The 24,798-nt window shown below is 34.6% G+C and overlaps 1 protein-coding gene and 1 long non-coding RNA gene across 10 annotated transcripts; one reads left to right on the top strand and one right to left on the bottom strand.

Annotated features, from left to right (window-relative positions):
• Positions 1-4: 4 nt before the first annotated feature.
• Positions 5-14,715, top strand: LOC123883677. 9 transcript variants are annotated; one of them, XR_006800373.1, is made up of 7 exons: positions 5-424; positions 767-1,041; positions 1,538-2,331; positions 2,413-2,456; positions 2,820-2,884; positions 3,344-3,495; positions 14,460-14,715. XR_006800373.1 is itself a non-coding variant. In XM_045932580.1 (4 exons), the coding sequence occupies exons 1-4, from the start codon at positions 117-119 to the stop codon at positions 1,591-1,593; spliced, it is 606 nt and encodes a 201-aa protein (XP_045788536.1). In that variant the 5' UTR covers positions 5-116; the 3' UTR covers positions 1,594-1,836. The 9 variants fall into 9 exon arrangements, 5 of the variants coding, with proteins under 5 accessions (XP_045788536.1, XP_045788534.1, XP_045788537.1 ...); XR_006800374.1 differs by lacking the exon at positions 14,460-14,715 and having other exon boundaries at positions 784-1,041; positions 3,344-3,674; XR_006800372.1 differs by lacking the exons at positions 767-1,041; positions 14,460-14,715 and having other exon boundaries at positions 3,344-3,674.
• A 5,521-nt stretch (positions 14,716-20,236) lies between these two features.
• LOC123883675 lies at positions 20,237-24,507 on the bottom strand. Its single transcript, XR_006800370.1, has 3 exons — positions 24,373-24,507; positions 24,048-24,203; positions 20,237-20,632 (listed from the first exon to the last, which is right to left on the bottom strand). It is a non-coding gene; the product is annotated as an uncharacterized LOC123883675 (long non-coding RNA).
• Positions 24,508-24,798: the final 291 nt, after the last annotated feature.

The raw sequence follows: 24,798 nt of genomic DNA, 5'->3' as shown, positions 1-24,798 counted from the left end.
TAGGGGTGTGCAAATAATAAGGTTAACCATACCCAAATTACTAACCAAACCATTTCCATTTTTTAAAAGCCGAGCCCATTTTATAAAAAAACCAACCCAGACCATAAAACATAAAAATGGTAAACCGGTTTACCATTTCACTTAGTTGGTTTAGAACCGGTTTATTCTTCTCAAAATTAATTTCAAAAGCGAGAAACCAAATAACACAGTCAGAAACCAAATCACAAAATCACAGTTTCATCAATCATCGCAAATCCTCCTCCTCCGTCAAACCCACTCTCCTCCTCCGTCAAACCCACTCCCACCGGCGAATCCTCCTCCGTCAAACCCACTCCCACCGGCGAATCCATCTCGTCCTCCGTCGCACAACCACTCACCATCGACGACAATCCAATCAGCTTAAATCGCAAAATCAGCTTAATCGGTGAGTGAATCTAATAATCTAATGTTGATTTCTGTTGAATAACTTGTTGAATCTGTTGAGTAGTTCTATAATTAAGTAGTTCTTGTGTATTGCTATTGTTCTGAGATGCAGCAAAATAGAAAAGGTATATGAATTTGATGGTAAATAACCATAGATGATGCATTCTTCTGCTGCTACAATTACTGTTTCTGATCATTACTATTTTCGTGCTCAATATACAATCAGTTTGTGTTCTGGCATTGTGTGCATTTATGTCTAAAGGTTCTCATTCCTTGAATCTGTTGAATAATATATTCATTAGATTATTAGCTTATTGAATAATATATTCATTATATTCATTAGCTTGGATGAAATATTAGAGGAAGAAGGGGATTTAGATGTCCTAATTTGGTGGAAGGATAATTGTACTCGATATCCAGTCCTTGCAAGAATTGCAAGAGAAGTGTTGGCTATACCAGTCTCTACGGTTGCCTCTGAATCTGCCTTTAGTACCGGAGGGAGAGTGCTTGATGCATTGATTTGCACACAAGATTGGGTTAAAAAAAAAGATCATGGCATTGAGACATCATCTTTGGTTTCATATGATGATCTTAACACTCTACAGCAACTTGAGCAAGGTAAGATTAAAAGATATCTTCTTTTTACTTACTATAGTAAATCTATCTTTGATTCTTTGTTTTAGCTGTTTTCTTGTAGCTGGTGCGGGTGTTGACTAGCCCTCGTGCTTGGTTGGCTAGAAGTAATTGATCAATCTTGCTGGTGGGGTTTTTTATTTTGGCTTCATCCTCTTGCGCCTCAAGTTTGCGTTGGATGGTGTTCTCTCCAGCTTAGCCAGAAGCATTTGGGTTGCTTTGTTTGGTTTTTTAACTTTGGTTTAGTTACTTTGTTTGACTGTTTCTTCATTTTAGTTTGTCAATTAGTTTTCTCTAGTTTGTAATTTTTCTTCACTTCTTGCTGCGTGGTGGTGTTGTCTGAGTTAATTCTTAGCTTGCGAAGTTAGCCATGATCTTGTAGATGTATATGTCAGGAGCAAATATACATCTCAGAGGCATCCTATATTGACAAGTTGCACATGAGGCATAGTAATAATGAATTCCTTTTTGTGTTTTGCAGATTTTTTATCAAATCTTGGTAGTTCTTCGGCTTCTACGAGGCTCGATGACGATTGAAGGTAATTATGTCCCAATATTAGTAATTTTTAGGCTATAATGATGGAGTTGAATGAGTATGATGAGTTGAATTAGGCAGTTATAATTATTATGACAGATTAGTTTGCATAGATATTGTCCAGTGAGTTTCATTGTAATAATGCTGCCTAAGTCCTTCTGCATAATTGAACTGGTGTAGTCAGTAGTGTACTTAGCTATTGTCTTGTGAGCTGCATAATTGAAAATTAGTGCTTAATTCTGGTATTGTTATGCCTTGTGTGAGAAACAACTAAACAAATGGGAGAGAAAGTAATATATATGCGACCCACACACTAATTCATGACAACGCCTATGAAGAAGTATAAACTTTTTTTTTAAAAAAATCAGTTTTAAAATTAATTTGAGTAAAAAAAAAGTTTTAAAATTGGTTTGAATAAAAAAACCGGTTTAAAATTGGTTTGAGTAAAAAAAACCGGTTTAAAATTGGTTCAAGTGAATAATCCGATTTTTATTACAAACCGGTTATGAATTGGTTTCAAACTGGTTATGAACCATATCCAAATTGGTTTTATAAAATAACCGGTTTGTCATGAAATGGTTTTGGATCTAAACCAAAACCAAAAATTAGGTGTGGTGTGGTGTGGTTTCCAAACCATGCACACCCCTAAATTTAAGTCACTATGATACTATGGTTTTACAGTGTTGGTGATTGGAGCTAATGTAATGTAGGTTCTTTTTTGAATGGGAACCCTATAAAAGGTGTGTGTTTTATGTTTTTCATCTTTTGATAATTTGTTATTGATATAGATGTCATACTTATTTATGCCTTGAATTTAACAGTATCGTCACAAACTGAATTGTTGAACTATCTTCTTGCAACTGAGGTATGTCAAGCCTTTTATAATTCATTATGTGAAGTCTATTCAATTTTTTTTTTCATTCACATCAATGAAGTGTATTCCTCTCCCTCTCTCCCTGTCCATGTCATGTATCTGTGTCAATTTGTGGAATGACAATCTATGTGAATATTGTAAAATAGTCTTATTATTTGGAAATTCATGCAAATGATTGGATTCAGAATTTAAATTCAAGTAGGAGAGTTTCTTAAAAATTAGATGCAGTAATGAGGCTAAGTTCATCTTATACAAGAAGTTGTTTAAATTTTTTACAGTTAATGCAAAAATATAATGACAAATTTGGCTTGATTTTCCTTCTGTTTTACATTGTTGCTCTTGCTTGTGATGCAGAAAGATAATACAGAGGGTTCGTAAGTTGATCTTGAAGAAATGTGCCGCAAATATTTAGTAACATGGTAAGACCAACAGCATTAGCTTTGTTCCAAATTTTGAAGATTTTGGAGTAAAATTTGAGTGCAGTTGCAATTACTAGTTTTTGGGTTCAATTAGTCTTGTGCACTTCTCTAATTTATTTACCAGCTTTTGTTATACTTTGCCTTAATATATTTCCTGTCTGCACATGTATCCTTTGCCTTCATATATTGCTTGTGTGCATATGTATAACACTAATTAATATGTATCCTTTGGTAGTAGTAGCTTGTATATCTAAAGACCTTTTGTCTATTTGTTTCGTTCGTAAGTTTGACTGAAGTAATGGGATCCTGTTGATCCATTTTGCAATGATCATGCCTGTTGTCTTACTTTCATTTGTGTGGATCTGTCTCCATTTTGGTGATTTAGTGAAAAAGTCTGGTTGATGTGATTGTTTGTTGATCGATGTTGTTGTTTCTTCATTCTTGTCGGCTCTTTCTCAGGCATTGAGCAATGTAGATGACAAGTGCATAAATCACAGAGTGGCTGAGGCTGTGGAGAGCTAGGAGGCTCTCAGGATGCATTGATTTGGGTTGTGTCCGCAAAGGATGTCATGGTTTGGTTTTCGTTCATATCTATCACTATTTGCATTGTGGTAAGCTATTTATGCCAAGCTATAGATAGTATTTCTTCAGCAATGACCATGATTATTATCACTTTTGTCATTTTCAATTTGTTTAAGTTTTCAGTTGGGTTTCATGTTAATTTGATGGTCTATTTTCTAAATTTGTACTAGTTATGGATGTTATATATCATTAAAATGACGTAAGTTTTGTTTGATTAATTGTTGTTCATATTTTGTATTATTAAATATGCATGAAAATCATTTGTTATTTTTTAATCAATTAAATATTTTAATATTAATAATTTCAATAATGTATTCATTTGAATGTATAATAGTATTAAAATTAAATTATAAAATTAATTTAATTAATTTTATGGGCATAAGACTTGTACTCTTTTTCCTTTTTGGTGTTTAAATCTTATGTCTTGTATTTTAAGCACTTAGTTTAATACTCTTTGTAAGGGTTTGAGTACCCATTGTACTCCCTTATAATATATTTTTGCTTATAAAAAAATTATAAAATTAATGGTTACTTTTAGTAACAGTAAAATTGTGGGCAGAGTATTATTTTTTTAAACTGCTTTCTAGGTTGTACCTATACAGAAAACTGTAGCTAAAGGAAAAAAGAAAGTTACAAAAATAAATGAACTAGTATAACTTACCCGTGCTACGCTCGGGTTAATGTTCTATGAAAAATATAGATCATTTTTTTTCACACATGAAAAATATGGATTATTAAAATTTTAATATTGTGATTTTTTTAATTATTTGTAAAATTAATTTTATATTTAATGTAATAGTTTATTTAAATATGATAAAAGATCCAAATTTTTGAGATTTTAAGGAGAAATGGCATAATGGAGAGTGATACTCCACTCCCCGTTCCCAACTCATATGTTCATATATTTGTTCTTTTATTTTCATAAAAAAAATGTCATTATGAAAAAACTAATCTAACGGTTAATATATTTGTTCTTAATCGTCATCTCTCTTCTTTAGACATTTGTTTTCTTCAGGAGTATTTTATCTGATGTCCCCGTGTGAAAAAATTTCACATTTGAGATGCAAAATGGGGCGATTTTAATTTTAAAATTATTTATTTAAAAGTAATGAATAGTAGAATTGTTTGTCATTTGCTTGACACAAAAAAAAATTATATAATTTTTTTAAGCATATCTCATTTGTTAATGTGCAAATTTTAAAAAATGTATCTATTTGTTTTTATTTTTTATTTGTTTATTTTACAATGATGTATGGAGAATAAAAATAAAGTAATACATGATATGATATTATTGCTTTTAATTCTTTTTTTTTTATATATAAAATCATTGTTACTTTCCCTGCTTTCAATTGATATCGTATTTTTTATATAATAAAATCTACAAATGTATGTCTCACCCTGTGTAAGTTATTTTTTGCTTAATACCTCCATGTAGGTTTTTTTTAATCAACAATACCCCCGTATTTTAATATTTTGTTTGGTACAAATCACTATGTATTTTTTTTTATTAGAAAAACCACGTTAAGGTAAACCATAATTAATAGAATAATAAAATGAAATAGAAAAATAATATATGAAGTCAATTACTTCATTCCTTTTATATTTCAGACAATGACACATTTTTCTCTACTTGATAAGTATGAAGTTTAAGAATAATTTTTTTTAAACATATCAATTTCTCAATTCCACATTTTTCCAATTCATTCTATAGTATAGTCATTCGAGGAGTTTCTATTATTTTATCAGTGTATTTGTTAAATATCACATGAAAAAATAGACAAATAAAAAAATAATGAGTTAAAAAATAGAGTATAACATTTATTTATAAATAATAGTAAAAAAACATTTATAAGCATGATTTAAATCCAATAAAAAATAATATGAACAACAATTCTTTTTTAATAAGTAAACATATGACTAAAAAAAATGACAATAAAATATAAAAAATATAAATAAATACTTAAAACTCTAACATCAATTGATAATACTTAATCCTAATTTGAATAACAAACAATGTTGTTCTTCCGTATATAGACCTGCAAATAAAGAATTATAACTCAAAATTAGTACAATTTTCTGATTGTAGAATTAAACTTGAATATTTTATCCACTCATTTGTTCCCAATCCACATGTTATTTATCTCTCGTAGTCATCTTCATCAGTCTCTGCAAGAATCTCGTTGATCATCATATAAAAAAATTAGATTGTTATTATATATGATTAAGGTTAAAGTCAATTAGTTGAGATATTAGTTTTTCTAAATTTAATTTTAGTTTTTCTATTCTTATTTTTAGTTAATGAATTTTTTGTTAAGTAATATATAATAACTAAAGTTTCAACTTTTTAAAGTAAATAAGTAAGTGTATCAGAGTTTACACTAAAAACAAATGTAACTATAAAAAAAATGCACTATTATTAATATGAGTGTAAATATAAGTCCCAGTAAAAATTATAAAAAAAATAGGTATCTAGCATTAATACGTGTAGAAATATAGGTTCCCATAGAAAAAAAAAAAAAAGAAAAAAAAAAGAGGTCATTCGCCCCGTATTAATAAATCTCGTATTAAAACATCTGTAGAAATCTAACTCCGTAAAAATTACAAAAAAATAAACCCCATACATGAGTATAAATAAAGGTTCCGTACAAATTTTAAGAAAAAGTGGTCCCAATATTGGTATATGGATAGAAATATAGCTCCCCGTATTCTATAGATGTTCATTTTGATATTTTTGTTTTTCAAATTACTTGTGAAATTTATTTCATATTTATTATATCTATATATGAAAAATGTAAAATAATATAAATTTAGAAATTTTAAAGGGATAGTGGAGAGAATAATTTTAACGAATAGCAAAACGCATGAGAGGCAGAGAGAGGAGCGCCACCCCTAAGGCTCATCTAGGGCGGCCATTTCGGTCATCGCCATCACCGGAAGTAAAGCATAAACGGGGGGCAGAGTCAGTGGATAGAGGAGATTCGACTGAGGTGAGTTATCGACGTCCGAAAGCGCTCCGAAAGGCAAATAGATGTCATGACAGGACAGAGCAGAACTCGCGATATCAGAGAAGACAACGATCGTATTCTAATCCTGGTTTCCTTTCCTTGAACGACGATCAACCATGGACCAACAAATACGCACACGATCACGACCATTTAGCAAGGAACCAGCCACGATACAGCATGGATCAACAATGCAACCGTCAACGATCAAGAAGCCATCATCGGCGACGATCGAACTCTGTTTTTACAAACCACGACCTGAGATCGGATGGAAGACAGCGGCAGAGCAAGGCTTCGCGACGACGACATGACAGTCCCAACTGACGGCAGCAGAGCAAGGATTATCGACGTCGGCATAGGAATTTTAATCGAAGGCAGCAGCAAACCTTTGAGCATAGCCATAGACAGTTTGATAATTGGAACCAGAATAGTAAAGAGAAGGACGAAGGCTTTGGCATAGGCAGTGGAGAGGAGAATCACGTAAATAGAGATACTGCCAAGCTGGGGTCTGAGTTTAAAAGGTATGTTTCCTTCTATTTTACTAATTTTCTGTATCAATTATCAAACTTCTATCTTCGAAAGGGTTTCGAAGTATGTGGTATGCTGGAGGATGTTTTTGTTCCCAAAAAGAGAAATAAATGTGGCCAACCTTTTGGCTTGGTCAAATTCTCTAACGTGAGGGACATTACTAAGCTTTTACGTGCTCTGAATAATGTATATTTTGGTCATTACTGTGTTCGCGCTAGAGTAGCCAGTTTTGACCGTAATGATGTGACGGCGAGTCAGAGAATGGAGACGGAGAGGCTTGGATTGACGAAGGGTAATGTTAAGCCAGCTATGAAAGAGTGCTTCGATACTGACCCGAGAACAGTGAATTTAAATGGAAATGATATCCGCATTAAATCTATGGGACCGCAGGCCAAGAAAGGAGTCGGTAGGGATGCTGGCCCCGTTAAGGGAGGTTCTGGAGACCCGGGAGCTGTAAGGGTGGGTGATATCGATGTTTCTTTAGGTGCGCGTAAGGAAAAAGTGACGCGTCATAATGACCAGGTGCATGAGGGAGGCCATATCCCTAGTATTTCGGCTTTAACGAAAGCAGCGATTGAGGAAAAGGATCGTCAAGTTCTTATGCGGAGCTACAGGACTGAGCCTGACAACGTGTCACGGGCGCAAAATGGAATAGTGGCGACAATAATTAACGGTGAGGCAGTCCTAGTTGTGCAGAGTCGCATAATGGACGCATGTTTTAATGATGTGGTCCTCATTCCTATGGGGGCTGGCAAGGTTTTTGTCTGAAGCAAGTTAGGTGGTGACGCTATGGAAGTTGTCAACAATGCTAAAGAGTTGTTTCAACTAATTTTCTCGAGTTAGATGCATTGGGATAACCTTGTGCAACCCTATAGACGAGGTGCTTGAGTTCGTTTGTATGTAATCCAGTTGCAAGCCTGGAATGCGAATTTCTTTAAGCTATGCGTTGATGATTGCGGCAGGTTCTTACGTTTGGATAACTGTTCTGTGGATAAGGATCGAGTTGACTTTGCCCGAGTTTTGATAGCAACACCTGACTTGGAAATAGTCAACAAAGTCGAGACTGTTTTGGTGGATGGAACTCAGATTGAGGTTAAAATTGTGGAGGAATGGGGTTATACCCTTGGGGAGGACACATGTCTTATCGAGGACGATGGTAACTCGGAGACGTCTTAATCTGATCATGAAGAGGGCCAGGGCGATCCGGAAGTTCGACACCATATTGACACTATGGTTGAGAATTTCGCGAAAGGTATGGAGGAAGACGATGAGATCGGGTCTCTTTAGAATTTTCAACTCTAAAATACCCGAGGTGGCGTGGCGGGCGAGAGAGAAGATGCTAAAGGGGCTGATATGCATCCATCTGTTCTAGGTGCAGAGCATTGCTGGGCGCGTCCCCGGGAAAGAGGATTCTCCTCTTTCGACGGGAGAACAGGGTAGCATTTCGATTTGCTCGCCAGCTGACGATAGTGGGTGCCTTGCCAGTGACTGAGAGCATGTTGGGTCATCTCCGACTAAAAATCGTGATAAACGTGCAAAATCCTATCCACCAGGTGCGAATCGTTCTATGTTATCGGGGCCATGGAGTTTGGAATGGATGCACGATCTCAACCAAGGAGATGTCAGGGTGATTTCCTCTTCTAGGAAGTGATCTCGCAAAGGAAAGCGCAATGGCGGAGATCATAAGAAGAGTGGTCAAGAGGATCCCAAAAGGAGAAAAGGAGGAGGTGTTTTTCGGCATTCGCTATCTAGCCTTAAAAAAGTAGCTAGAATGCCTAGTACGGACCTCGTTGAGGTGTTAAAAGTCTTGAAAAAGAATGAGCGACGTCGTAGAGTCGGGGAAGGGGTAACTCGGGCGTGTGGTGTGAGTCAGCAAGTTCCTTCTACCGTATCGTCCTCGACGGCTTCTGCCACTAATGACTTGCGGCATTGGGTGGTTATGCAGGGAGGTGAGTAGGTGGTTGTGGACGATGTCAGGGATGTTATAGGAGTGCAACTCAAAGGTGATGTTGGGAGTATGTTTAGTGTGCTCGCTCGGAAGGGTAAAGCATAAAAGACGACGTCGGGGCAGACACTAGGAGGTGTACGTGTTCGATGAAGATTGTTTCTTAGAATATTAGGGGTTTGGGGGGCTCTAGCGAAGAGGCAGGAGGTGCGTAAGTTGGTGGGGTATCAGCACCCCCTTATGTTGTGTCTACAGGAAACTAAGCTGCAAGCTTGTGATGATTTTACTTGTTCGTCTCTGTGGGGGAACTCTCCTCACGTGTTCTCCTACCGTCCCTCGGTGGGCGCATCAGGGGGTTTGTTAACCTTATGGGACTCTTCTGAGGTGGAGATGTGGACGTCTGAGAGTTATGAGAATGTTTTGTGGTGCCATGGACGTTTTATTAGGTATGGCGAGGAGTTTTATTTAGCAAATGTTTATGCGCCTTGCGATCCCGGGGCGAAGCAGGTTTTGTGGGACTCGCTTTCGGTGAAAATCCAGGCGTTGGGGAGTTCAAGGGTGTGTGTTTGCGGGGATTTTAATGCTATCAGGAGCATAGATGAACGTTGTTCGGTCCGAGACGGGTACCGTTCCTCGGACCATATTCCTTTTAATCGCTTTATCGATGATAATACCTTGATCGACCTACCGCTGTGTGGCCGAAAGTTCACTTAGTTTAAAGGGGACGGGCGTTCTATGAACCGTTTGGATAGATTCTTGCTTTCTGATGAGTGGTGCTTGACTTGGCCTAACTGTACACAGGTAGCTCGGATGATAGGGTTATCTGATCATTGCCCCTTGGTTCTGGCAGTAGATGAGGAGGACTGGGGACCCCGTCCTTCGAGGATGCTGAAGTGCTGGAAAGATGTCCCTGAGTACAATCGGTTTGTGCGCGAAAAGTGGAATTCCTTTCAGTTTGATGGTTGGGCGGTTATGCGCTTAAAGAGAAACTTAAATGGATAAAGACGGTTTTGAAAGATTGGCATTCGGCTCGCACCCAGAATCTGCCTAGTCGGATTGAGTCTCTGAAGGACAAGTTTGCAGCGCTTGATGAAAAGGGGGGAAAAGAGGTTTTATCTAATTCTGAGTTAGCGGAGTTTCATGGGGTTTCATCAGATATTCATTCTCTTTCCCGGTTGAATGCTAGTATTTGTTAGCAGCAGTCTCGCTCGCGGTGGCTCAAGGAAGGGGATGCTAACACCAAGTATTTCCACTCAGTCATTGCGAGCAGACAGAGGGGTAATGCTATTTCGTCCTTATATGTGGACAATACTGTTGTGGAGGGTGTGGTCCCTATTAGGCACGCGATCGTTTCTCATTTTGCGTCTCACTTCAAGGCTGTTAATGTGGAACGACCTGAGGTAGACAATCTTTGTTTTAAACGGCTACAGGTGGCAGAGGTGAGCAACTTGATCTAGCCTTTTTCTTTGGACGAGGTAAAGGCAGCTGTGTGGGACTACGACAGTTACAAAAGCCCGGGCCTTGATGGGATTAATTTTGGCTTCATTAAGGATTTTTGGGCTGAGATGCAAGGTGACATTATGCGCTTTATCTCGGAGTTTCAACGAAATGGTAGATTGACTAAGGGTTTAAATGCCACTTTTATTGCTTTGATCCCCAAAGTTGATAGTCCTCAAAGGTCGAATGACTTTCGGCCTATATCGCTTGTGGGTAGCCTTTATAAAATTTTGGCAAAGATGTTAGCAAATCGGTTACGTCTTGTGATTGGCAGTGTGATTTCTGCATCACAAACGGCGTTCGTAAAGGGTTGGCAGATCCTCGATGACATCCTTATTGCAAACGAGGTCGTGGATGAGGCGCGTAAGGCTAAGAACGAGGTTGACTGGGGTTACTTGGATACTGTTATGGGGAGAATGGGTTTCTCAACCCTTTGGGGGAAGTGGATTAAAGAATGTGTGTGTACGGCTACAACTTCTGTCTTGGTCAATGGTAGTCTGACTGATGAGTTCCCTCTGGAGAGGGGTTTAAGACAGGAGGATTCGTTATCCCCTTTTCTTTTCTTGTTGGCTGCGGAGGGTTTACATGTGTTGATGGAGGCCATGGTGGAGCGCAACCTGTTCACGGGGTATAGTGTTGGTGAGCTAGCTGTGACGCAGGTGTTGCATCTTCAGTTTGCCGATCATACGTTGTTGATGGGGACTAAAAGATGGGCGAATGTTCGTGCTATGCGGACTGTCCTTGTGTTGTTGGAGTCTATGTCAGGTTTGCAGGTTAATTTTCACAAAAGTATGCTGGTTGGGGTTAACATCCCCGATTCTTGGTTAGGTGAGGCAGCGTCAGCTCTTTGTTGTAACGTGGGAAAAATCCCTTTTCTTTATTTGAGTCTTTCTATTGGGGGTGATCCGAGGCGTTTATGTTTTTGGGAACCGGTTTTGGATCGTTTAAAGCATCGTTTATCGGGATGGAGGAGTCGTTTCCTTTCTTTTGGTGGTCGTCTAGTTCTGCTTAAATCCGTGTTGACCTCTTTGTCTGTCTATGCTCTTTCCTTTTTCAAAGCTCCTTTATGTACTATCTCTTCTATTGAATCTATTTTGATTAAATTTTTTTGGGGGGAAAGTGAGGATCTTAGAAAAATATCTTGGATTAACTGAAAAATTACATCATTCATTTTGTGCTATTTAATGTCTCATTTAATTATGATTGAAATATTAATAAAAACAATTGATAGTCTCATAAATTAATAAAATTTCCTACCAAAGCAAGTGTAAATTTATGAACAAGCGACTTTAACTTAGGGCGGTTTAATCCACCATCATTTTCGGTGGTTCAAAATCTTCGAAAAATAACTCCGACATGCAAAAAAATAAAAATACGATAAGTTTCACCTTCCAAATAGATGAATCAATATATTTGTCAACAATATATTGTTATGGATCCATAACAATTTCCTCTCATTGTTGGAATTTGAGAGCATCTATTATTTGTCGTTATAAAAAAAAACAAATGCCCCATAAATTTACATATAATAATAATTTCTTACATTTTTGTGTATCATCGTAACAAATATCAAATAGTAAATAAAAGTTACAAAGATAGATGAATAATATTTTGGCTTTTTAAAAAGAAGTTTACAAAATATTATTGACTTTAGAGAAGAAAATGATTTCTCTTTTTTATGTTGAATCCTCTTATTGTAGCCTAACACAAGTAAACAAAATACCTGCAAAGAAAAACAAATAAAATTTAGATTTCATTCCACTTGAGAGCAACAAAAATTATATTGAACAAATAAATAAGAAATAACCAACGATAGCAATAGATTTTTTATTTAAAAAAAAAAACCAACAATAGCAATAGATAGAAAAAAAAGTAGTGATTCTGTCAAAAAAAAAGAAGAGTAGTGAAGGTGAGAAGAGAAAATAGAGAAGGGGCGCTGAGACACTCAATGACTCTCACTCTTACATGTTGACCCGTATATATAGGAAACTATAGTAGATTTTTGGTCCTTAATTTTTGAAATTTTCATACATTTCAGCATTGATTTAATTTAATCAATATATATTCCAAAAATGAGTTGGTCAATAATCAAAAGTTTCCATATGTAAAATTTCAATTGTATCAAAATATTAATATATAGACATTTGTTCATAAAACCTGATTGAGCAATTTCTATATTTATAATTGAGCACTAATGACTAAAGGAAAAAACATAGAAGAATGACACATCAACAAAATGAATTGAGAGATTGTCACGTGAGATTTTGACCGGTAAAAGAAATGAGAGGACGCCACCTAAGAAATTGAGCATGAGAGAGAAACTCTCAAACATAGATATATAGATAGATAGATGGCTTAACTACACATTTGGTCTCTTACGTTTATTTTAGGTTTCAATTTGGTCTCTTACGTTTAAAAAGTATCAATTTGGTCCCTTACGTTTATTTTAGGTTTTAAGTTAGTCCTTTCCGTTAGTTTTGTCACTAACACCGTTTGAACAGTACACGTGTCAGTGTGTCCAAGTGCCACGTGTCAGTCCACATATGCAAATTGACTGCCACATGTGACAAAATTGACGGAAAGGACTAACTTGAAACCTAAAATAAACGTAAGGGACCAAATTGATACTTTTTAAACGTAAGGGACCAAACTGAAACCTAAAATAAACGTAAGGGACCAAATGTATAGTTAAGCCTAGATAGATATATCTATCTATATCTATATATAGATAGATATAGATATTTTATGACATACAAGTGTCGAATATGTCATAAAAAAGAATCCCCGAGTATCAAAAATACGTTTTTAGCATATTTTTAATGCAAATACTTTTTTCATTTCTATATTAATATGTTTTAATAGTATTAATTGTACTTTTTCAACATAAAGGTCTGTTTGGTTCGGGGGTTTTGGAGGGGAGGGGAGAGAAGGGGATATTTTTAATTAATTGTGTTTGGTTCAATTTTTAGGAGGGGAGGAGAGGTGAGAGGGAGGTGAGAGGGAGGTGAGCAAAATCCCTCCAAATCCCAATTTTTGCTTCCCCCCAAATTGGGGGAAGGGGGGGGAGAAAGATATCATTACAACTTTAATTATTTTGACATAATTGTCCTCATAATTATTTTAAAATGTCAAAATTATCCATTTTAATTCTTTTTTTTTTGTTTGTTACGCATGTCTTTTTTATATTCATAAACTGTTGTGCTAATTTTTTTAGTATTACATTGTTAATTTGTAAAGTTCGTATATTTTTGTGAATCAACGTTGTTATTTTTTTTTAAGAAAATCAACGGGTTTTTTTTAAGAAAGAAAATCAACGTTGTTACTTACTTTGTACCCGTATCATATTAGTTAGTATTTATATGCACTATTATATTTTTTAAAATATCATCAAGTTTGTTACGTTATAACTTATAATACAAGATTTTTTTTTGTACAATATTAGTATTAGTAAAAGATCTTTATACTTATAAATAAATATTACTTTTTGTTTTGTACAATATTAGTATTAGTATAAGGTTTTTTTGTTAATACTGTAATTATCAAAAAATTCTTTTAAATATATTTATAGATGATTTAAACTTATAAATATTATTTTTGGGTTAGATCAATCATAAAAATTGAGAAAATATTGTGGATATGTAGGTTAATTTGCACCGAGTAGCTATAAAACTGTCGGACTACATAAAAATTATAAGGATAAAAACATAAATTAATTTTAAAATTCCTCCCCTCCTCCTCTTGAACCAAACATATATATAATTAAAATCTCTCACCTCCCCTCCCCTCACCCCCCCCCCCCCCCCCTTCCCCTTCATTAAAATACCTCCCCTCCCCTCCCTCTATGTTGATCCAAACAAACCCTAAGAATCAAATTGAATCATTGAATTTATTTGTATATCTTTCACCACCGCTCCTCATAGGAATTCACTATTTGTTTTCATCTCTCCATGCTCTCTATGGTTTTCTTTTTCTTTTCATTTTCTTTATTCTTTTTCTTATTCTTTGATTTCCTACTTTTCAGATATATTACTCGCGCTGGTACAACTGACACAAGGATGTAAACGTTTCTATTTTTATATTTTGCAAGAGTTGTTATAATCTATTGTTGCTTATTTTTTTGGTCTTAAATCTAACAAGAATTGATGGTAACATATTAGGATGTGAATAAATATATTGTTACTAAATTATTATTTTGTAGGTTATTTGTTTTGGATGGATGGATCTATCTATGTATTCTTTGTGGTTTAGAATCTAATGAGGTATACTTTTTATTTTAACCTTGTGATATGGTATATGCGTGTTTGGTGTTCTAGAATGCTAATTGTGACATGAGTGAGACCAACTAAATATTTTACATTCTGCACTATTTATGGTATTGTAAATTTTCTTTCTTTATTGTATGGTATTGTTTCTGGAGCCAGATCATAAAATTGCATATAGAATCATTTGACTTTGGAGAGTTTTTTTTTTTTTTTTTTTTTTTTAAGCAACTTTGGAAGAGATTTGTTTTGGAGAGTTTTGAAGGTTTAAAAAAAAATTCAAATTTACGACATATGATCAATTATCATATAATAATTTAATCACAATTAATTTTTAAAAATATTTTAGTGTCCGTAGTTTAAAAGTGAAAAGTAACTCCTCCCCTCCAAAACACCTGAAAATACCCAATTGGTATTGCTTACACTATTCATGATTAAAAATTCTTATATATTATTGTGGACTTATTGAAATTCTTTTGCATAAACCTCTTAAAATTTATGTACAGTAACTAAATTACTGTTTAAACATGCATCCATTCAAGAGTATGATTAAAGAATACAACAATTATATATTTGTTCTAGAAAATCAAGTTTATATATATACTAATACTACAACGATGTTAGTGGTTCATAGGTCCTGTAACTTTATGTTTACAATATATAAGAAGATGAAGATTTTCCTAAACTCTCAGATTATTTGAATCCATTTATGTTGGTATTCCAAGAGTAGTTCAATTTAACATTTATAGGTATATATATAAGAGATATGAGTGCCATGACTTTTGGAGTACTTATATTTCAGGTTGTGTCCCAATGGGATAAATTTCACGAAGGAATAAAGAGTGAAGAGTGCATACAAACTAATAATGACAAATAAATTCTAAAACTATCACAATATAAATCACGATTATTAGCAAGATTATAAGCACAAACAACGTCCTCTATGTATGTATGAGAGACTTTCAAATGAAAGCTTATATGTAAGCAAAGACAATTAGACCAACTGATATGTAGCTTCCAAGGTACAACTTGTGAATTAAATCAAGAAAGCTTGAAAGACAAACATAGAAACACATTCAACCCAAATATTATATCAGCCATATCATGGGAATTTCTATTCATATACTGAAATGATACTAAAATTGAATAGGAAATAAAGCTAAGATAGGAATCATTCTTATTGAACTTAGATCAAATAGTTGCAATACAAAAAGAATTTGAGATGTGAAAAGAGAGTTTGGGAGAGAAGAATAACAACTTCACCAATCACATAACTCACAAAATACCCCTACTACCCTATTAATAGTAACTCATGTCCCCACATAGTCTCATTATTTGGGCTTAAGTTGACTAACTCCTATTTGGGCCTACCCAATATGGTGGGTTCATTACAATACCTTTCCCTTTAAAACCAACCTTGTCCTCAAGGTTGTAGAAATTGCACTTAGCACAAATTTTACCCGGATCCCATTGCTTGAACTTGGAGGACCAAACTGTTGTACTCATCTCCAAATGTCCACCGGAATCCCTCTTTTTCCTTTTCTTCCTCCTCACTAGTGCAATATAGCCATAAGGTCCCATAGTAACATACATGAATACTACCACTTTGCTTACAAAAGTAACAATTTTGGCAACTTCACTAAACACTTTGTTAGACCACATGTGCTTTTGAACAATAATACAATTTTGATGTAAATAAGCAGGCCACTCAGCAAAAATCAATAACAATTATATAGCTAGTAGGCCACTCTAGCAAACTTTTCTTACTATTTAACTTATCATCGAAGTTCTCATTTGGAATATATTCCAAGAGTTTGTCATCACCCTTGATGCAACAGAACCACAACTTACTTATGATTTTCTTGTGCTTAGCCTTACCTTGTTGTTCCACTTCAACTTTGATGCCATCAATATTTATTTCATTGTCAAGCCTCTTTGTCAACAAACATTGAAACAAGACAGCATGCATCATATCATTACCATCCCCTCTAAAAATGATCTTGTCCTCAAGATCCGTGAATATGAGAACTGATTTTGATGGTAAACCATTGTTGAACAAGTTTGCCTTCTCACACTCAATGTTATCAATAGCAATAGAGTTGAACATAGCATGACAAACAAGATTTGGAGCTGTCCAAGTGCTTCTTCCAAAAGTGACAGATGGTTTGATTGGCATTCCTAGCCCATTGTGAAAAACACCTTCTATAGTATTTATTCCTCCACAAGTTGCAGCCATATCAATTGAGGTATTTTTCACTAGGAAATAAGGTGCCACTAAACCTACTGTGATATACCTATAAATGTATTTACTGCCATCCAGTTCCTTCAATTTGGAGCATGCTGAATTTGTCAAAATTAAAGTGACTAATTCGGTAGAGAAATTATTCCTTTCAATCTCAATCAACAACCACTTCTCATCATGCTTGTATACCATTGTCACAAAGCCACACCATGAAAATACATGTGTAAAAAGATTTTGAACAAACAAATATGAACCAACATCATATGTCAGTAATGGGTTAAGTAATCCTTCCTTATACCTCCAATTCATATCACTAGTGAACTTTAATAAAAATGGAATTGTAATAAAAGTACCAGTGACTGCAATAGATATAACTTGTACAATATGAACCGTTGTATATGTTGCAGAGGACATTGACCTAACATTATTGGGTTGGGTGCAGCCCAATTGTTTTGGGGACAAGACTTGTTGTAACTTATTGCACATGACCTCTGTAACTTGCAGCCATGCTTCAATAGTGAATACCAACATCAACAATTGATTGTGTAGAACCATGAATTCATCGTACTCTATGCGATTGTAGGGATCTGGTGGTTTAGCAGGCGGGCGGAAGTCCAGCTGAAGCATAACTTGTTCAAGCGATGTGGGCAGAACATGGGGGCAGTAAAACCATCGCAATGAAACAAGATTCATAATGACCTCCTCTTTGAATCGAAGTGATGATGTTGTCATAAGGTGAATATGAGAACAGAACTGCCTCGCAAATTCTTCCCACGGCGAAGCCATTGTACATCCCATTAAGAACAAACCACCCCCTAGTAGCTTTGTCCGTGACATTGCAAATGATAGCGTGTTTGCGACAAGTGTGACAAACTCGCAACAAGGACCCTTAGTAGTGATGCTATGAGTTACACATCTTCCATCAAAACAACATAAATCCACCATGAATTGGAGCATCATGAACATACATTTTGTCGAACAGTTGGTGATTATGATGCCATAGGTCCCTAAAATCTCAACAACACCAAAATTGTATAACTTATCAGGGGGAACAAACCTAGAATCATGTTGAATTCCTGTGATGTTAACATCTAAGTTGTCATAAACTGACATGGGAATCATCTTTCTCTCATCTAAAAATGGATTCCAACTCATCCTAAATGTAGAATTCCTCATTCCAGCTTGACTCACAAAATCCAACGCAACTGGAGTTATAAGTTTCAGTGATAAACCTTGAGTTGGTGTGTCGACAAAACGAGTGATAGCTTTGGGGAAAGCATGTGTGATTTCGTTGAGAAGAGGCATACGAACAAGGGGCTTGTCGAGAATTTCACTCATCGGCATCACTTCCTCCGCTGTTAAATTTCTCAAAGCAATAGATTCATCAACTATGGATTTTTCTTCAATCGGTTTCGTGGAGGGAAGGAAATCCTTCGACACTGGCAGCGCAACTGTCGATGAATCGAAAGCATCGATTGGTTCCATGATCGAACCAATTCCATCAGTAGTCGGGAAAGAATCGTTCGTCAATTCCGAAGCTATTATCTCTTCTTCCACTAATTTCGACTCACGAACAGAAGGAACCTCGATCTGTTTTGCAGATGAACGAAATTCATCATACATCAACAAATTGATATTCGATGGTTCTGATGTAGGGATGTGTTTGGGTGAGTTCAATGCACCATGGGAAGAGCTCGGCGAACAGTTGTAGTGTTGAAGTAGAATCTCCAATTTGGAGATGATTCCGTCGAAAGCAACGTTGTTGCGAGCGTGCATTTTCTCCCATCGATCCCATGGATCCTTTTCGGCGATGTTCTTCACGTACTCTGTCATGGTGAGAATGAAAGCACCAATGAAATGATACTAAAATTGAATAGGAAATAAAGCTAAGATAGGAATCATTCTTATTGAACTTAGATCAAATAGTTGCAATACAAAAGGAATTTGAGATGTGAAAAGAGAGTTTGAGAGAGAAGAATAACAACTTCACCAATCACATAACTCACAAAATACCCCTACTACCCTATTAATAGTAACTCATGTCCTCACATAGTCTCATTATTTGGGCTTAAGTTGACTAACTCCTATTTGGGCCTATCCAATATGATGTGTTCATTACATATACTAGCGGCTATCAATCCATCAAACAAAAGTTGGATACATAATTTTGTTAGGAAAAGCTCCCAAGAAAGACCATCTATAATCTCTAATTAAAAATGTTGCACAAGTAGATAAATCAGACTTTTCTCGAATATATTAAATATACTACAATACCAATAACATTGAACTAACAAAATTAATTAAAGTTTATGAGATCAGTGAATTGTTTGTAAAGAAGTTACTATTCAAAGTTGATGTATTCTATACATATATTTTGTCGTGCACATTTCTTTTTACAAATTATTAGAATCATGTTTTATTTTACAGTTTAAATTAGTTTATACATATTTTTATAAGACAACATATATATCATGGGTTAGTTCCCATCTCTTAAAAAAAAAAACAAAAAAAAATGTATGGACAGTATAAAATAAATTTATAGGGTCAATCATCAATAATAATTACGTTTTTCGCCACATTACCACTTAACCTCACTTCTTTTATATGACATGTCAAATTAATTGATTATTATTGGATGATTATGTAAAATTATTTTACATAGTCAAATTTAAATTCTTAAAAATATATAAACATCTTGGTTTATATATATAAACATTAAATTGTTCAAATTTATTTTTCTCACAAATTAAAATCTTTATTTTTTAGATACTAAATTGAATCACACCCTCTTTTTTAGGGGATAAAATAGATATTTTTCACTCTTCATTATTATTTATTATTAGTAAAGAGATAATGGTAGTAATGGTCCTTTATATATTGATATAATAATATAAGAATAATACACATCAATTTCATAAATCAATTTTATCAAATATAACTAAGTATTTTGAAAAAAAATAAAATCTTTTAAAATTGAAATGGCAAGACTAGATATTTGTTTAGGACCATATTAGCCCCACACCCGGGTGAATCCACAAAAGTATCCCCACAACTTCGACCTTTTGGACAAGTTAAAAAGGATTATTATTATATGGTCACATGATTAAATATAATTCTTTTAGTTGCACTCATAAAATTTTACTTTTTCAGTTTATTTTTTTAATTATTTTATAAATAATTAAAAAAATCATATGAATGTGTCTATATGATCACATGATCATGGAAGTTTTACTCAAATAAAAAATTAATTATATTTTTTTTTACAAAAGGTAAAGGATTAATTTTAGACTCAACTAATTAAGTTTTTAAGTTCTCGCTTCTTTGCCACATGATGCGAATAACTCTAGCATGTGTTCCGCTCATTCGTCCTTTAAATCCATTATTACTAGTTTAACAATTCTAGTACACTTGTACACACACTTGAACCTACACTAAAAAGAACTCAAACGACTTACACATAGGCATACAATTATGCACCACAATAGCATTTTTAACAAACCAATATCCATCACTAAATGCACACTCATATACACAAGATTCTCCCAAATTGAGAAAACCACAATACAAAGAAAATATAACAGCAAAATTGAAACCCAAGAATTGAACGAAGTAGAAAATGATGACCAAAAGGTTGAACGTCTTACTTTGGCGTTGGCCACTTCTTAATTCATATATCAAAGCATGTCAAATTACCTGTACAATAAAAACAAAGATAAACCATACTATATGAACTAGAACTAATTAATGGTAAGTTAAATTATATTACAGTAGCAGAGGCATCATCATAGGGGAAGTGTATATGTGTTATGATCATAAGAACCATGAACTCCACATGAGAAGAAATGAAGATTGAGAAATGTCGTCACTAGAAGGTGTAAAGGCATAGTCGCGCGTGTGCGTGCGTATGAAGGGAATATAACTGCTAGAATTTAGTTAGACCTTGATTCTATAAGACTTAATGATACGATCATGAGTTCTCTAAACATGTGGAAGGAAACTTAAAAAAAAATGCACAAAAAATATTTGGATGAAGATGCTTGAGCCCAACTTGAAGTCCATTTCACATGATAAGAAGCATCTTTGGGCTGATTTATGGTCTAATAATATTGGACTAAATAGAAAAAAATTAAGTCCAATTTTCTTTATTTTTATTGTAATTTTCGTTTTTGGTATTAGGAGGGTTTTTAGATGACCTTTTAGTTGCTCCCTAGGCTCTCTAAATGCTTTCTAGTGGTGCACTAAGTCATTATATTGGCTAGTGGGAATTTATAAGCATGTTAGTGGGAATTTTCTAAGTCCTATGATGAATGTATGGTAGTGGACAATAAATCCTACTATGTAAGGATAGGCTATAAATAAGGCTCTCATGTACTTTTCAAAAACGACTTGGAATATAATCTAATTTGAGAGTTTCTCTTGTGAGAACTTTTTCTTTGTTCTTGTGATAAGAACATTGTTCTTGAGATAAGAACTTTATAGTGTTGGTTCTACCGGCAGGTCGTGGTTAGAGTCGCACTTTCTTTGATAACTTTGGTTCTACCGGCAGGTCGCGGTTAGGGTCAAGTTCCTCTTTTCCTTGATAACTTTGGTTCTACCGGCAGGTCGCGGTTAGGGTCAATTTCCTCTTTTACCTGTTTTCAAGACGATCCTAAACAGTCGCTTATCAGTTGGTATCAGAGCTTCGGCTCTTGAAATCAGGTTTGATCTATATCATTTTTTTTATCTTGTTAAAAAAAAAAGAGTTGAAAAAAAAAATATGGAGGAAGAAAAGCATGTCTCCATGAAACATTTGGAGAAGTTATTATTTCAAGAATTTCAAAAGCTTCATGAAAAGTTTGATCGCATAGAGAGGAATTATAGAAAAAATTATAAAAAAAAGAGACGGAGAAAAGGAGATAGAAGATAGAAGAATGAAAAGTGAGGGACAAACGAAAAAACATATTGCAAATTTTGATGTATTTTGGGGTAACTTCCAAAATAAAGAGATTGGTAGAGAGAAAAGAAAACAAGAGAGCAAGGAGAAACTTGAAAGTGAAGTGAAGGGAGAAGAGATTATTGAAAAAGAAATTGAGAACATTTTTGTGGCTATCGAAAATGTCACCATTCCTAAGAGTGAGAAAGAAAAAGAAGAGATTATTGAAAAAGAAATTGATAGCATTTTTGTGGCTAACGAAAATGTCATCATTCCTCTTAATAATGTTTATTTTACTTCTTGTACTCTAGAGTCTTTATCTCAAGGAGAAGTTATTGAAGAAAATAGAAATTCCAATTTTTAGAGAAGTAAAGAAAAGGAAGTAGAGAACATAGAAAATTGTGATAGAGAATATAATGATGTTATAGAAGTGGAGGAGAAAGAAAATATTGAGAGAAAAGAAGAAAAGAAAAATGAATGTTAAGTGAAGGAAATTTATGAGAGGAAAATAAACGAGAAGGTTGAAAAGGATGACAACTTTGAGAAGATTGAAGGAAAAAATTCAACTTGCAAAAAGAAAGGGAATATCCAAAAGAGAGAATTTTTGTTACTAATCCTTTAGTTATTTATGCAGGTTTGGATTTGAGGACAAATCCTCTTGAAGAGGGAGAGAATGATACGATCATGAGTTCCCTAAACATGTGGAAGGAAACTTAAAAAAAAAAATGCACAAAAAATATTTGGATGAAGATGCTTGAGCCCAACTTGAAGTCCATTTTACATGATAAGAAGCATCTTTGGGCTGATTTATGGTCTAATAATATTGGACTAAATAGAAAACAATTAAGTCCAATTTTCTTAATTTTTATTGTAATTTTCGTTTTTGGTATTAAGAGGGTTTTTATATGACCTTTAGTTGCTCCCTAAGCTCTCTAGATGCTTCCTAGTGGTGCACTAAGTCATTATAGTGGCTAGTGGGAATTTATAAGCATGTTAGTGGGAATTTTCAAAGTCCTATGGTGAATGTATGGTACTGGACAATAAATCCTACTATGTAAGGATATGTTATAAATAGGACTATCATGTACTTTTCAAACAACTTGGAATATAATCTAATTTGAGAGTTTCTCTTGTGAGAACTTTTTCTTTGTTCTTGTGATAAGAACATTGTTCTTGAGATAAGAACTTTATAGTGTTGGTTCTACCGGCAGGTCGCGGTTAGGGTCGCACTTTCTTTGATAACTTTGGTTCTACCGGCAGGTCGCGGTTAGGGTCAAGTTCCACTTTTCCTTGATAACTTTGGTTCCACTTTTCCTTGATAACCAAAGTTATCAAAGAAAGTGCGACCCTAACTGCGATCTGCCGGTAGAACCAACACTATAAAGTTATTATCTCAAGAACAATGTTCTTATCACAAGAACAAAGAAAAAGTTCTCACAAGAGAAACTCTCAAATTAGATTATATTCCAAGTTGTTTGAAAAGTACTCCCTCCGTCCCAAAATATAAACAAAAATTGGTCAATGAAAGTTGATGTATTTGGTTTAAAATTTAGTCCAGGTACATTCACTTTTGTTGACCTCCTTTTGCTTATATTTTGGGACGGAGTAGTACATGATAGTCCTATTTATAGCATATCCTTACCTAGTAGGATTTATTGTCCACTACCATACATTCACCATAGGACTTAGAAAATTCCCACTAACATGCTTATAAATTCCCACATAATGACTTAGTGCACCACTAGGAAGCATCTAGAGAGCCTAGGGAGCAACTAAAGATCATCTAAAAACCCTCCTAATACCAAAAACGAAAATTACAATAAAAATTAAGAAAATTGGACTTAATTGTTTTCTATTTAGTCCAATATTATTAGACCATAAATCAGCCCAAAGATGCTTCTTATCATGTGAAATGAACTTCAAGTTGGGCTCAAGCATCTTCATCCAAATATTTTTTGTGCATTTTTTTATAAGTTTCCTTCCACATGTTTAGGGAACTCATGATCGTATCACTTAATGAATGAAATAGCAACTTGTCTTCATCTATTTGTCTCACGTTTGTATCAATTCATGTCATGAAATCTTTCTTTCATTATAAAAAAACATAGCAAGTGGTCAACAAAGACAGAAAAAAGAAAATAAAACAACAATCTCAAACTCTTAAACCAATATAAGAAGTAGGAAACAAACATATACCTCTTTAGCTTTGTGGAACAAGGAAATCAAAGAAGTATGAAGCTTTGGCAAAACCTTGGAAGCACAAAATCAAACGGCATCCAAAGTGAACAGTCTTGAGATTTCGTGCCAAAGGACATTATCAATTACAATAAGGCCTCCAGCCCTCACCTGCAACTGCAACAACAATTTTATTTAGTTTATCAATTCCAAGTTTTACATCCACCTAGTGAGTGTCACTACATTAAAACTTCAGAAAATATAAGCTAGCAGAACTTATCCCTCCAAATTATAGACAAACTACAAAACACTTTCTCACCAGATCTCATATCTCAAATAGCCTAACCTCAATTGAAAATCTTCAAAACCCAGATCTCAGAAACAACAGTGTCGTCTCATAAGTGAAGAAACACAAACAAAGGAAGAAAACATAAAGGTTGAATCTTTTTAAGACCCCAAATCTAGGAAGTGAAGAACGAAGTGTAATAATTAATAATTTAGAGATCGACATATTATATGAAATTAGAACACACTTACTTGAATTAACAATCATGGTTACCGAAATAGCCGATATCGGAATCACCGATACATTAGACAAGGTCTTCCTCTGCCTGATCACATGCTCCAGTCTTTGAGGTCTTTGATGGGGAAGACAACAAATGAGCTTACTGTGTTTTTGTACGTGACGGCAAAGGGGACCTAGCCAATCTTATATAAGATCACAACCCTAGTACCACCCATCATGGACTCTAGAGTTGGGCCTACACTTTGT

Source organism: Trifolium pratense, linkage group LG5 (assembly GCF_020283565.1).
Source record: "Trifolium pratense cultivar HEN17-A07 linkage group LG5, ARS_RC_1.1, whole genome shotgun sequence".
NCBI classification, from domain to species: domain Eukaryota; kingdom Viridiplantae; phylum Streptophyta; class Magnoliopsida; order Fabales; family Fabaceae; genus Trifolium; species Trifolium pratense.
The sequence above is the reverse complement of the archived record's forward strand: the minus strand, read 5'-3'. Positions and strand labels throughout refer to the sequence as shown.